The sequence below is a fragment of the Hyla sarda genome, chromosome 12, assembly GCF_029499605.1.
Source record: "Hyla sarda isolate aHylSar1 chromosome 12, aHylSar1.hap1, whole genome shotgun sequence".
NCBI lineage: Eukaryota > Metazoa > Chordata > Amphibia > Anura > Hylidae > Hyla > Hyla sarda.
The window spans coordinates 2,044,277-2,059,167 of record NC_079200.1 but is presented as its reverse complement, the minus strand read 5'-3'; the positions used below and the strand labels follow the sequence as shown (position 1 = coordinate 2,059,167).

At 46.6% G+C, this 14,891-nt stretch overlaps 1 protein-coding gene across 2 annotated transcripts in view; it reads right to left on the bottom strand.

Annotated features, from left to right (window-relative positions):
• LOC130296645 (TLD domain-containing protein 2-like) overlaps positions 1–14,891 on the bottom strand; it is a 37,172-nt gene that overhangs the window by 18,779 nt on the left and 3,502 nt on the right. For both annotated transcript variants that reach the window (XM_056548397.1, XM_056548398.1), the window contains exons 2-3: positions 7,702–7,872; positions 1,364–1,516 (exon numbers count right to left, since the gene is read on the bottom strand). In XM_056548397.1, the coding sequence (XP_056404372.1) occupies positions 1,364–1,516; positions 7,702–7,872 (324 nt within the window). The remainder of the gene's footprint in view (positions 1–1,363; positions 1,517–7,701; positions 7,873–14,891) is intronic.

The window sequence follows — 14,891 nt, the reverse complement described above, 5'->3', positions numbered from 1 at the left end:
TATATAATGTATCCGATCACTATATACAATGTATCCGATCACTATATACAATGTATCCGATCACTATATATAATGTATCCGATCACTATATACAATGTATCCGATCACTATATACAATGTATCCGATCACTATATATAATGTATCCGATCACTATATATAATGTATCCGATCACTATATATAATGTATCCGATCACTATATATAATGTATCCGATCACTATATAATGTATCTGATCACTATATAATGTATCCGATCACTATATATAATGTATCCGATCACTATATATAATGTATCCGATCACTATATAATGTATCCGATCACTATATATAATGTATCCAATCACTATATAATGTATCCGATCACTATATATAATGTATCCGATCACTATACAATGTATCCGATCACTATACAATGTATCCGATCACTATACAATGTATCCGATCACTATATATAATGTATCCGATCACTACATATAATGTATCCGATCACTATATACAGTGTATCTGATCACTATACAATGTATCAGATCACTATACAATGTACCCGATCACTATACAATGTATCCGATCACTATACATAATGTATCCGATCACTATACAATGTATCCGATCACTATATATAATGTATCCAATCACTATATATAATGTATCCGATCACTACATATAATGTATCCGATCACTATATACAATGTATCCGATCACTATATACAATGTATCCGATCACTACATATAATGTATCCGATCACTATACAATGTATCTGATCACTATATATAATGTATCCGATCACTACATATAATGTATCCGATCACTATATACAATGTATCCGATCACTATATACAATGTATCCGATCACTATATACAATGTATCCAATCACTATATACAATGTATCCAATCACTATATACAATGTATCCGATCACTATATACAATGTATCCGATCACTATATATAATGTATCCGATCACTATATAATGTATCCGATCACTATATACAATGTATCCAGAAAGTCTTCAATCTTCCAATCAGATGAATTTACCGCAGGTGACTCCAATCAAGGTGGAGAAACATCTCAGAGATGATCAGGAGAAATGGGAGGAGTCAGAGATAAAGGTCATGTGTCATAGTAAAGGGTCTGAATACTTTTGTCTATGTGAAGTTTTAGTTATTAATTTTTAATAAATTTGTAAAAAAAAATCCAAAATTCTGTGATGACTTTATAATTATGAAGCATTGAGGGCAGAATAATGGGGATCCAAGAGCAGCATAACAGGGTGTGAATACTTTCTGAATACATTGTCACCTGGTAGACGAATGTCACATGATAATAAATCCCTCTACCATCTCTCTCACCGCCATATACTTACCTTTCCTTCATGATCCTTGACGAGCAGTAATACGGGCGCGCTGAGGGCGTTCATAGTGCGGTACATGGTCCTCAGGCTGAAGCCGTGTTTGTCCGTACTGTACTGCAGCCGCCAGGAGCAGCAGACGACTTTAGGCGGCAATTGTTGAGCGATCTGCAAAAGAAACCCCATTCATTTACACAGTAACACGCATGGAGACACAATATACCGCTCAACACCGTACAATATACCGCTCAACACCGTACAATATACCGCTCAACACCGTACAATATACCGCTCAACACCACACACAGTGTCCATACAATATACCGCTCAACACCACACACAGTGTCCATACAATATACCGCTCAACACCACACACAGTGTCCATACAATATACCGCTCAACACCACACACAGTGTCCATACAATATACCGCTCAACACCGTACAATATACCGCTCAACACCACACAATATACCGCTCAACACCACACAATATACCGCTCAACACCGTACAATATACCGCTCAACACCGTACAATATACCGCTCAACACCACACAATATACCGCTCAACACCGTACAATATACCGCTCAACACCACACAATATACCGCTCAACACCACACAATATACCGCTCAACACCACACAATATACCGCTCAACACCGTACAATATACCGCTCAACACCGTACAATATACCGCTCAACACGGTACAATATACCGCTCAACACCGTACAATATACCGCTCAACACCGTACAATATACCGCTCAACACCGTACAATATACCGCTCAACACCGTACAATATACCGCTCAACACCACACAATATACCGCTCAACACCGTACAATATACCACTCAACACCGTACAATATACCGCTCAACACCGTACAATATACCGCTCAACACCACACAATATACCGCTCAACACCGTACAATATACCGCTCAACACCGTACAATATATCGCTCAACACCGTACAATATACCGCTCAACACCGTACAATATACCATACAATATACCGCTCAACACCGTACAATATACCGCTCAACACCGTACAATATACCGCTCAACACCGTACAATATACCGCTCAACACCGTACAATATACCGCTCAACACCGTACAATATACCGCTCAACACCGTACAATATACCATACAATATACCGCTCAACACCGTACAATATATCGCTCAACACCGTACAATATACCGCTCAACACCATACAATATACCGCTCAACACCGTACAATATACCGCTCAACACCGTACAATATACCGCTCAACACCGTACAATATACTGCTCAACACCACACAATATACCGCTCAACACCGTACAATATACCGCTCAACACCATACAATATACCGCTCAACACCATACAATATACCGCTCAACACCGTACAATATACCGCTCAACACCGTACAATATACCGCTCAACACCGTACAATATACCGCTCAACACCGTACAATATACCGCTCAACACCGTACAATATACCGCTCAACACCACACACAGTGTCCATACAATATACCACTGTAGCCTCCGCCAAGTCTGAGCACCACCCAATCACCTTGGTTCCCTCCATGAGTGATGTCTTTTTCAGGGCCAGCAGGCGTCCCAGATCTGACCCCTCCAAAAGGCAACAACAAGGCCCATAACCCCCACAGTGCAGCACTCTATCCTTAGTCGGCTCTCCATGACTCTCTCCAGGCCTTGCTTGGCAATATCCATATGGCATCTGTTGTCTGATCAGTCATTACCCCCCCCCCCCCCTTTGATAACGACTACGCACCTTCTCCAGGCCCGCCATTACCAGCCACAGCAGGAGCTGTCCCATTGACATGAATGGAAATGATGTCTGGGCGTGCTTGGTGACCTTAACACAGGTCATTCTACAGGGAGGGGGAGGCTGAGCTGTGAGCACCATCTATCGTGTGCACCGCTCAACACCGTACAATATACCGCTAAACACCGTACAATATACCGCTCAACACCGTACAATATACCGCTCAACACCATACAATATACCGCTCAACACCACACAATATACCGCTCAACACCGTACAATATACCGCTCAACACCGTACAATATACCGCTCAACACCGTACAATATATCGCTCAACACCGTACAATATACCGCTCAACACCACACAATATACCGCTCAACACCGTACAATATACCGCTCAACACCGTACAATATACCGCTCAACACCGTACAATATACCGCTCAACACCGTACAATATATCGCTCAACACCATACAATATACCGCTCAACACCATACAATATACCGCTCAACACCGTACATTATATCGCTCAACACCGTACAATATACCGCTCAACACCATACAATATACCGCTCAACACCACACAATATACCGCTCAACACCGTACAATATACCGCTCAACACCATACAATATACCGCTCAACACCACACAATATACCGCTCAACACCGTACAATATATCGCTCAACACCGTACAATATACCGCTCAACACCATACAATATACCGCTCAACACCGTACAATATACCGCTCAACACCGTACAATATACCGCTCAACACCGTACAATATACCGCTCAACACCGTACAATATACCGCTCAACACCGTACAATATACCACTCAACACCGTACAATATACCGCTCAACACCGTACAATATACCGCTCAACACCGTACAATATACCGCTCAACACCGTACAATATACCGCTCAACACCGTACAATATACCGCTCAACACCGTACAATATACCATACAATATACCGCTCAACACCGTACAATATACCACTCAACACCGTACAATATATCGCTCAACACCGTACAATATACCGCTCAACACCATACAATATACCGCTCAACACCGTACAATATACCGCTCAACACCGTACAATATACCGCTCAACACCGTACAATATACCGCTCAACACCGTACAATATACTGCTCAACACCACACAATATACCGCTCAACACCACACAATATACCGCTCAACACCGTACAATATACCGCTCAACACCGTACAATATACTGCTCAACACCGTACAATATACCGCTCAACACCATACAATATACCGCTCAACACCGTACAATATACCGCTCAACACCGTACAATATACCGCTCAACACCGTACAATATACCGCTCAACACCGTACAATATACCGCTCAACACCGTACAATATACCGCTCACCACCGTACAATATACCGCTCAACACCACATAGTGTCCGTACAATATACCGCTCAACACCGTACAATATACCGCTCAACACCGTACAATATACCGCTCAACACCGTACAATATACCGCTCAACACCGTACACAGTGTCCATACAATATACCGCTCAACACCACACACAGTACACAGTGTCCATACAATATACCGCTCAACACCACACACAGTGTCCGTACAATATACCGCTCAACACCACACACAGTGTCCATACAATATACCACTCAACACCACACACAGTGTCCATACAATATACCACTCAACACCACACACAGTGTCCGTACAATATACCACTGTAGCCTCCGCCAGGTCTGAGCACCACCCAATCACCTTGGTTCCCTCCATGAGTGATGTCTTTTTCAGGGCCAGCAGGCGTCCCAGATCTGACCCCTCCAAAAGGCAACAACAAGGCCCATAACCCCCACAGTGCAGCACTCTATCCTTAGTCGGCTCTCCATGACTCTCTCCAGGCCTTGCTTGGCAATATTCATATGGCATCTGTTGTCTGATCAGTCATTACCCCCCCCCCCCCTTTGATAACGACTACGCACCTTCTCCAGGCCCGCCATTACCAGCCACAGCAGGAGCTGTCCCATTGACATGAATGGAAATGATGTCTGGGCGTGCTTGGTGACCTTAACACAGGTCATTCTACAGGGAGGGGGAGGCTGAGCTGTGAGCACCATCTATCGTGTGCACCGCTCAACACCGTACAATATACCGCTAAACACCGTACAATATACCGCTCAACACCGTACAATATACCGCTCAACACCATACAATATACCGCTCAACACCACACAATATACCGCTCAACACCGTACAATATACCGCTCAACACCGTACAATATACCGCTCAACACCGTACAATATATCGCTCAACACCACACAATATACCGCTCAACACCGTACAATATACCGCTCAACACCGTACAATATACCGCTCAACACCGTACAATATACCGCTCAACACCGTACAATATATCGCTCAACACCATACAATATACCGCTCAACACCATACAATATACCGCTCAACACCGTACATTATATCGCTCAACACCGTACAATATACCGCTCAACACCATACAATATACCGCTCAACACCACACAATATACCGCTCAACACCGTACAATATACCGCTCAACACCATACAATATACCGCTCAACACCACACAATATACCGCTCAACACCGTACAATATATCGCTCAACACCGTACAATATACCGCTCAACACCATACAATATACCGCTCAACACCGTACAATATACCATACAATATACCGCTCAACACCGTACAATATACCGCTCAACACCGTACAATATACCGCTCAACACCGTACAATATACCGCTCAACACCGTACAATATACCGCTCAACACCGTACAATATACCGCTCAACACCGTACAATATACCGCTCAACACCGTACAATATACCGCTCAACACCGTACAATATACCGCTCAACACCGTACAATATACCATACAATATACCGCTCAACACCGTACAATATACCACTCAACACCGTACAATATATCGCTCAACACCGTACAATATACCGCTCAACACCATACAATATACCGCTCAACACCGTACAATATACCGCTCAACACCGTACAATATACCGCTCAACACCGTACAATATACCGCTCAACACCGCACAATATACCGCTCAACACCACACAATATACCGCTCAACACCGTACAATATACCGCTCAACACCGTACAATATACCGCTCAACACCGTACAATATACCGCTCAACACCGTACAATATACCGCTCAACACCGTACAATATACCGCTCAACACCGTACAATATACCGCTCAACACCGTACAATATACCGCTCAACACCGTACAATATACCGCTCAACACCGTACAATATACCGCTCAACACCGTACAATATACCGCTCAACACCACATAGTGTCCGTACAATATACCGCTCAACACCGTACAATATACCGCTCAACACCGTACAATATACCGCTCAACACCACACAATATACCGCTCAACACCGTACAATATACCGCTCAACACCACACAATATACCGCTCAACACCGTACAATATATCGCTCAACACCGTACAATATACCGCTCAACACCGTACAATATACCGCTCAACACCGTACAATATACCGCTCAACACCGTACAATATACCGCTCAACACCACACAATATACCGCTCAACACCGTACAATATACCGCTCAACACCGTACAATATACCGCTCAACACCGTACAATATACCGCTCAACACCGTACAATATACCGCTCAACACCGTACAATATACCGCTCAACACCACATAGTGTCCGTACAATATACCGCTCAACACCGTACAATATACCGCTCAACACCGTACAATATATCGCTCAACACCGTACAATATACCGCTCAACACCGTACACAGTGTCCATACAATATACCACTCAACACCACACACAGTGTCCGTACAATATACCACTCAACACCACACACAGTGTCCATACAATATACCACTGTAGCCTCCGCCAGGTCTGAGCACCACCCAATCACCTTGGTTCCCTCCATGAGTGATGTCTTTTTCAGGGCCAGCAGGCGTCCCAGATCTGACCCCTCCAAAAGGCAACAACAAGGCCCATAACCCCCACAGTGCAGCACTCTATCCTTAGTCGGCTCTCCATGACTCTCTCCAGGCCTTGCTTGGCAATATTCATATGGCATCTGTTGTCTGATCAGTCATTACCCCCCCCCCCCTTTGATAACGACTACGCACCTTCTCCAGGCCCGCCATTACCAGCCACAGCAGGAGCTGTCCCATTGACATGAATGGAAATGATGTCTGGGCGTGCTTGGTGACCTTAACACAGGTCATTCTACAGGGAGGGGGAGGCTGAGCTGTGAGCACCATCTATCGTGTGCACCTCTAATCTATATACTGGCAAGGAGGAGACTGCTGGGAAGTGATCTGTACAGTACAGGAAGTCTCTGATTAGTTTAGTCCCAGAATGGAAAACTGCAAGATTTCAGGATTATTCTATAATATCTAGCAATGTTTCCCAACCAGCTGTAGAACTACAATTCCCAGCATGCCTTGGAAGCCTTTAGCTACCCCACTGAATTATTTCTAGTATTAGAGCTCACTGACCTGTCTGACGTCATCGCTCCCCAGAATTTGGCTGCTCCCTATTAACACCGGCTCCTCCACTTCTTCTTTGGGTTTCTCACCTCCTTTTTTCGGTTTATTCTTCGCTTCATCGTCGTCAATTATCTCAAAATCAGAATCATCGCTGGAGATCTCTTCATGCAGGAGATTATTCTGCAAGACAAAAATAAAGGATGCATTAGATAAGTTTAATGCAGGATCAAGGGGGGTGAATCAGGATCAAGGGGGGTAAATCAGGATCAAGGGGGGGGGGGGGGGGTAAATCAGGCTCAAGGGGGGGAAATCAGGCTCAAGGGGGGGGGGGGGGGGTATATCAGGCTCAATGGAAGTAAATTAGGCCCAAGGGGGGGGTGAATCTGTGATAAGGTAGAATGGATGGCGACTTTTACGTTAAGATTGCGCAGTGATGGTTCGTGATGCCAGAAGTTGTGTATGTAGATGATGTTTAGGTGAATGAGGAGGGTTCTAGTATCACATGACAGGAATAGTGCGACCCTGTAGAATCCCATAAAACCACTACTTCATATAAGCTGTGCTCTGTACACAAGGCCCCCGGAAATAAGACCTCTAAAGTAGTGGTATTCATTCATTCGAAGGGGGGAGGGGCCCGGCCGGTACTGCGGTATAGGAAAAATTCATATCGTACAGAGATAAAAAACGGTATTCGGTATGAACCGGTATATCGCCCCGCACTACTCTAAAGTAAAGGGGGAAATCAGGCTCAAGTGGGAGTAAATTTGCCCTGATTGGGGGGGGGGGGGTTCAAATCAGGCTCAGGGGGGTGGAATCAGTGGTGTGAATAGGACCCTTCTACCGCCCCTCTGACTCCATGGGACAGTGTAGCAATGAAATGAAAGAAATATTGTAATCAGGGCTCCTGAGCCTACAGAAGAATACTGTCCGGAGGCCTCCTTTAATAGAGTCTAATTATCATCTAAAAAGACACCAAAAAGCAGGTCACATGACTCCAGTGCAGAGGTGGTTTACAATTTATCATCAGGACGGACAGTGGAGACGACGACTCTTGGCACTTATGTGTCCCCGTCCTTCTACGTCACCGCTTATCTCCCCGTCTACGTCACCGCTTATCTCTCCTTCTACGTCACCGCTTATCTCCCCGTCTACGTCACCGCTTATCTCTCCTTCTACGTCACCGCTTATCTCCCCGTCTACGTCACCGCTTATCTCTCCTTCTACGTCACCGCTTATCTCCCCGTCTACATCACCACTTATCTCCCTGTCTACGTCACCGCTTATCTCTACGTCTACGTCACCACTTATCTCTCCTTCTACGTCACCGCTTATCTCCCCGTCTACGTCACCGCTTATCTCTCCTTCTACGTCACCGCTTATCTCCCCGTCTACGTCACCGCTTATCTCTCCTTCTACGTCACCGCTTATCTCTCCTTCTACGTCACCGCTTATCTCCCCGTCTACGTCACCGCTTATCTCTCCTTCTACGTCACCGCTTATCTCCCTGTCTACGTCACCGCTTATCTCCCCGTCTACGTCACCGCTTATCTCTCCTTCTACGTCACCGCTTATCTCCCCGTCTACGTCACCGCTTATCTCTCCTTCTACGTCACCGCTTATCTCTCCTTCTACGTCACCGCTTATCTCCCCGTCTACGTCACCGCTTATCTCTCCTTCTACGTCACCGCTTATCTCTCCTTCTACGTCACCGCTTATCTCTCCTTCTACGTCACCGCTTATCTCTCCTTCTATGTCACCGCTTATCTCCCCGTCTACATCACCGCTTATCTCCCCGTCTACATCACCGCTTATCTCTCCTTCTACGTCACCGCTTATCTCTCCTTCTACGTCACCGCTTATCTCCCCGTCTACGTCACCGCTTATCTCCCTGTCTACGTCACCGCTTATCTCCCTGTCTACGTCACCGCTTATCTCCCTGTCTACGTCACTGCTTATCTCCCTGTCTACGTCACCGCTTATCTCTACGTCTACGTCACCACTTATCTCTCCGTCTACGTCACTGCTTATCTCTCCGTCTACGTCACCGCTTATCTCTCCGTCTACGTCACCGCTTATCTCTCCGTCTACGTCACCGCTTATCTCTCCGTCTACGTCACCGCTTATCTCTATGTCCTTCTACGTCACCGCTTATCTCTCCTTCTACATCACCGCTTATCTCTATGTCCTTCTACGTCACCGCTTATCTCTCCTTCTACGTCACCGCTTATCTCCCCGTCTACATCACCGCTTCTCTCCCCGTCCTTCTACGTCGCCGCTTATCTCTATGTCCTTCTACGTCACCGCTTATCTCTCCGTCTACGTCACCGCTTCTCTCCCCGTCCTTCTACGTCGCCGCTTATCTCTCCTTCTACGTCACCGCTTATCTCTCCGTCTACATCACCGCTTATCTCTCCGTCTCTGGTTGTAGTTAATAAACAACTTACTGTAAAATTCATAAACCGAGATTTATTTTTTTGTGAAAACACGAAAGTATTGGATCCATTCAATGAAAAAGGATCAGGCAGATGTATTACCCGCCTGATCATTTCTTTCTATATGGGATAAGTGGTGCCAAATTTTTCTCAAGGCCCCTTATCCTATGCTATTGCCTAGACCATGATTTCTCAACCAGTGTGACTCCAGCTGTTGCAAAACTACAACTCCCAGCAGGCCCGGACAGTCAGAGGCTGTCCGGGCCTGCTGGGAGTTGTAGTTTGCAACCTCTAGAAGACCACAGTTTGGAGACCACTGTCCTATACAATGAGTGATACAGTCAGGATATGCTGGGAGTTGTAGTTGTGTAACATCTGGAGGTCCACAGTTTGGAGACCACTGCCCTATACAATGAGTGATGCAGTCAGGGCATGCTGGGAGTTGTAGTTGTATAACATCTGGAGGTCCACAGTTTGGAGACCACTGCCCTATACAATGAGTGATGCAGTCAGGACATGCTGGGAGTTGTAGTTGTGTAACATCTGGAGGCCCACAGTTTGGAGACCACTGCCCTATACAATGAGTGATGCAGTCAGGACATGCTGGGAGTTGTAGTTATGTAACATCTGGAGGTCCACAGTTTGGAGACCACTGCCCTATACAATGAGTGATGCAGTCAGAGCATGCTGGGAGTTGTAGTTTTGTAACATCTGGAGGGCCACAGTTTGGAGACCACTGCCCTATACAATCAGTGATGCAGTCAGGGCATGCTGGGAGTTGTAGTTTTGTAACATCTGGAGGTCCACAATTTGCAGACCACTGTCCTATACAATGAGTGATGCAGTCAGGGCATGCTGGGAGTTGTAGTTGTGTAACATCTGAAGGTCCACAGTTTGGAGACCACTGTCCTATACAATGAGCGATGCGGTCAGGACATGCTGGGAGTTGTAGTTGTGTAACATCTGGAGGTGCACAGTTTGGAGACCACTGCCCTATACAATGAGTGATACAGTCAGGACATGCTGGGAGTTGTAGTTGTGTAACATCTGGAGGTCCACAGTTTGGAGACCACTGCCCTATACAATGAGTGATGCAGTCAGGGCATGCTGGTAGTTATAGTTGTGTAACATCTGGAGGTCCACAGTTTGGAGACCACTGCCCTATACAATGAGTGATGCAGTCAGGACATGCTGGGAGTTGTAGTTGTGTAACATCTGGAGGTGCACAGTTTGGAGACCACTGCCCTATACAATAAGTGATGCAGTCAGGGCATGCTGGGAGTTGTAGTTATGTAACATCTGGAGGTCCACAGTTTGGAGACCACCGCCCTATACAATGAGTGATGCAGTCAGGACATGCTGGGAGTTGTAGTTGTGTAACAGCTGGAGGTGCACAGTTTGGAGACCACTGCCCTATACAATGAGTGATGCAGTCAGGACATGCTGGGAGTTGTAGTTGTGTAACAGCTGGAGGTGCACAGTTTGGAGACCACTGCCCTATACAATGAGCGATGCAGTCAGGACATGCTGGGAGTTGTAGTTATGTAACATCTGGAGGCCCACAGTTTGGAGACCACAGCCCTATACAATGAGTGATGCAGTCAGGACATGCTGGGAGTTGTAGTTATGTAACATCTGGAGGCCCACAGTTTGGAGACCACAGCCCTATACGATGAGTGATGCAGTCAGGGCATGCTGGGAGTTGTAGTTTTGGATAGATGGAGACATACAGATTCCCCTTGATACAATGGACATGTCTGACAACTTTCCCATGAGAACCACCTATCGCTGTATAATTGTAAATGATTCACAATATAGTTCAGACGCCGTTCTCCGGCAGGATCTGACAGGTCTGAACAGCGCCGCACCCCCCACTTGCCGTACAGGATCTGGAAATATTGCGCAGTATCAGGACGCTCCTGCCTGGCCCGGTGACCCGACATATTGTTGGTATAAACACACTTTGTAATGGCGGAGTGTTGGCTAAACACGTCGGGTCGTGTGGTGTAAATAGCGCGCACCTACTGACCCCATACAAAATGTTACATTTCCTATTAAGTGGAGCTCCGCCATCACCTCAATGACAACAATAACCAGGAACATACAAGGAAATGTTTAGGGCCCAACAGACATTTAATGGTTGATTAATCTGATGATCGGGTGACACTCAATTTAAAGTGGACCTCCGGGTATAACTGCCTGCTGAAGCCAAATAGGAGCCGTATATAAATCTACAAGGATCTGACCCTGCCCAATACCATCCCTACAGTGATCATGGTGGGGGCAGCATCATGTCTGGGGGAAACCAGGCACTGCCCATCACCTGCCCAATACCATCCCTACAGTGATCATGGTGGGGGCAGCATCATGTCTGGGGGAAACCAGGTACTGCCCATCACCTGCCCAATACTATCCCTACAGTGATCATGGTGGGGGCAGCATCATGTCTGGAGGAAACCAGGTACTACCCATCACCTGCCCAATACCATCCCTACAGTGATCATGGTGGGGGCAGCATCATGTCTGGGGGAAACCAGGTACTGCCCATCACCTGCCCAATACCATCCCTACAGTGATCATGGTGGGGGCAGCATCATGTCTGGGGGAAACCAGGTACTGCCCATCACCTGCCCAATACCATCTCTACAGTGATCATGGTGGGGGCAGTATCATTTCTGGAGGAAACCAGGTACTGCCCATCACCTGCCCAATACCATCCCTACAGTGATCATGGTGGGGGCAGCATCATGTCTGGGGGAAACCAGGCACTGCCCATCACCTGCCCAATACCATCCCTACAGTGATCATGGTGGGGGCAGCATCATGTCTGGGGGAAACCAGGTACTGCCCATCACCTGCCAATACCATCCCTACAGTGATCATGGTGGGGGCAGCGTCATGTCTGGGGGAAACCAGGTACTGCCCATCACCTGCCCAATACCATCCCTACAGTGATCATGGTGGGGGCAGCATCATGTCTGGAGGAAACCAGGTACTGCCCATCACCTTCCCAATACCATCCCTACAGTGATCATGGTGGGGGCAGCATCATGTCTGGGGGAAACCAGGCACTGCCCATCACCTGCCCAATACCATCCCTACAGTGATCATGGTGGGGGCAGCATTATGTCTGGAGGAAACCAGGCACTGCCCATCACCTGCCCAATACCATCCCTACAGTGATCATGGTGGGGGCAGCATTATGTCTGGAGGAAACCAGGCACTGCCCATCACCTGCCCAATACCATCCCTACAGTGATCATGGTGGGGGCAGCATTATGTCTGGAGGAAACCAGGCACTGCCCATCACCTGCCCAATACCATCCCTACAGTGATCATGGTGGGGGCAGCATCATGTCTGGAGGAAACCAGGTACTGCCCATCACCTGCCCAATACCATCCCTACAGTGATCATGGTGGGGGCAGCATCATGTCTGGAGGAAACCAGGTACTGCCCATCACCTGCCCAATACCATTCCTGCTGACATGAGAGATTGGGTCATTTTATTTTATATTTTAAAGTTGCAAAAGTGATGGTAACATTTATATTATATGATATGAACCCTGGAATATGTGTAGATGATAATATTTGCTCATTTATTAACCCTATGTTATCCAGCATTGTATGATGCGTCCGTTCTTATATTTACTCCATAGTTCCCGGCGGTCGTATTCCCTGCTGGTTATTACAATGGCGCAATTATCATCTGCACCTGCTCCACCGAACCCCAGCGCCGCCGGCAGGTGAAATACTATGAGACCATATATACCATCTCATCTGACGTTTTCTTCTGATCACATGAGGTGCAGACGGTTAATTATAATTATCATTTTATCATTACTGCTCTAGAAATCATCTTTCCTGCTTATTCTTTTACTGCGGCCATCGGGAAATCTGCGCCAATAATCTGTGCGGCTGCATAAACAATGCGATCAGTGGATTTACACACCTGGATTTGGGGATTTTTCGCCGTTCTCCTGTCAGGTGGGACAGGGCAGTGAAGCCATTTTTAGGTCTCCAGAGATGTCCCATTGGGCCCCTCAGCTGCTCCCGTTTGTCCCGGCCGTGTGTTTAGGGTCATTGGGGGAGATTTATCAAAGCCTGTGCAGAGGCAGAGTGGTGCAGTTACCCATAGCAACCAATCAGATCGCTGCTTTCACTTTTAAAAAAGCTTCTGAGAAATAAAAGAAGCGATCTGATTGGTTGCTATGGGGAACTGCAAAGATCCCACAGGCGGCACTAGGCCCGCGCAGACTGCATTGCCGTCCCCAGATCTACGGAAAGAGCTGCTCAGAAATGCATTGCTGTCTATGGGGACGGCAATGCAGTCTGTGTGGTCCTAGCACCGCCTGCGGGATATCTGGCGGAAATTCCATCCGGAGAATCTGCAATGTGAACCCGGCCTTAGAGTACGGCTATGTTCCCACTCAGAATTGGGTTTTTGTGAAAATGTCACGGACACGCCCCTTTTTCTGACAGACACGCCCCTTTTTGGGTTTTCTCAGTAAAATGGAGAGTTGGTCAGGGTTTTCATTTCTGGCGCACAACCCGACAAAACATGACGGGTTTACAATAGTAAATCAGCGCCAATGTTTCTGAGGTGGGTTTTGCGCCATATTTTTCCTCTAAAAAACACCCAGGCCGTACTAGATCACATAGACTGATAGTTGGCAGCCATGTTATGAATGTTCCGGACTATGCCGCGGCTGCTGGCACGTATCCGCACTCCCATTCTTTGTGATGATGAAGACAACGTCACACTTTAC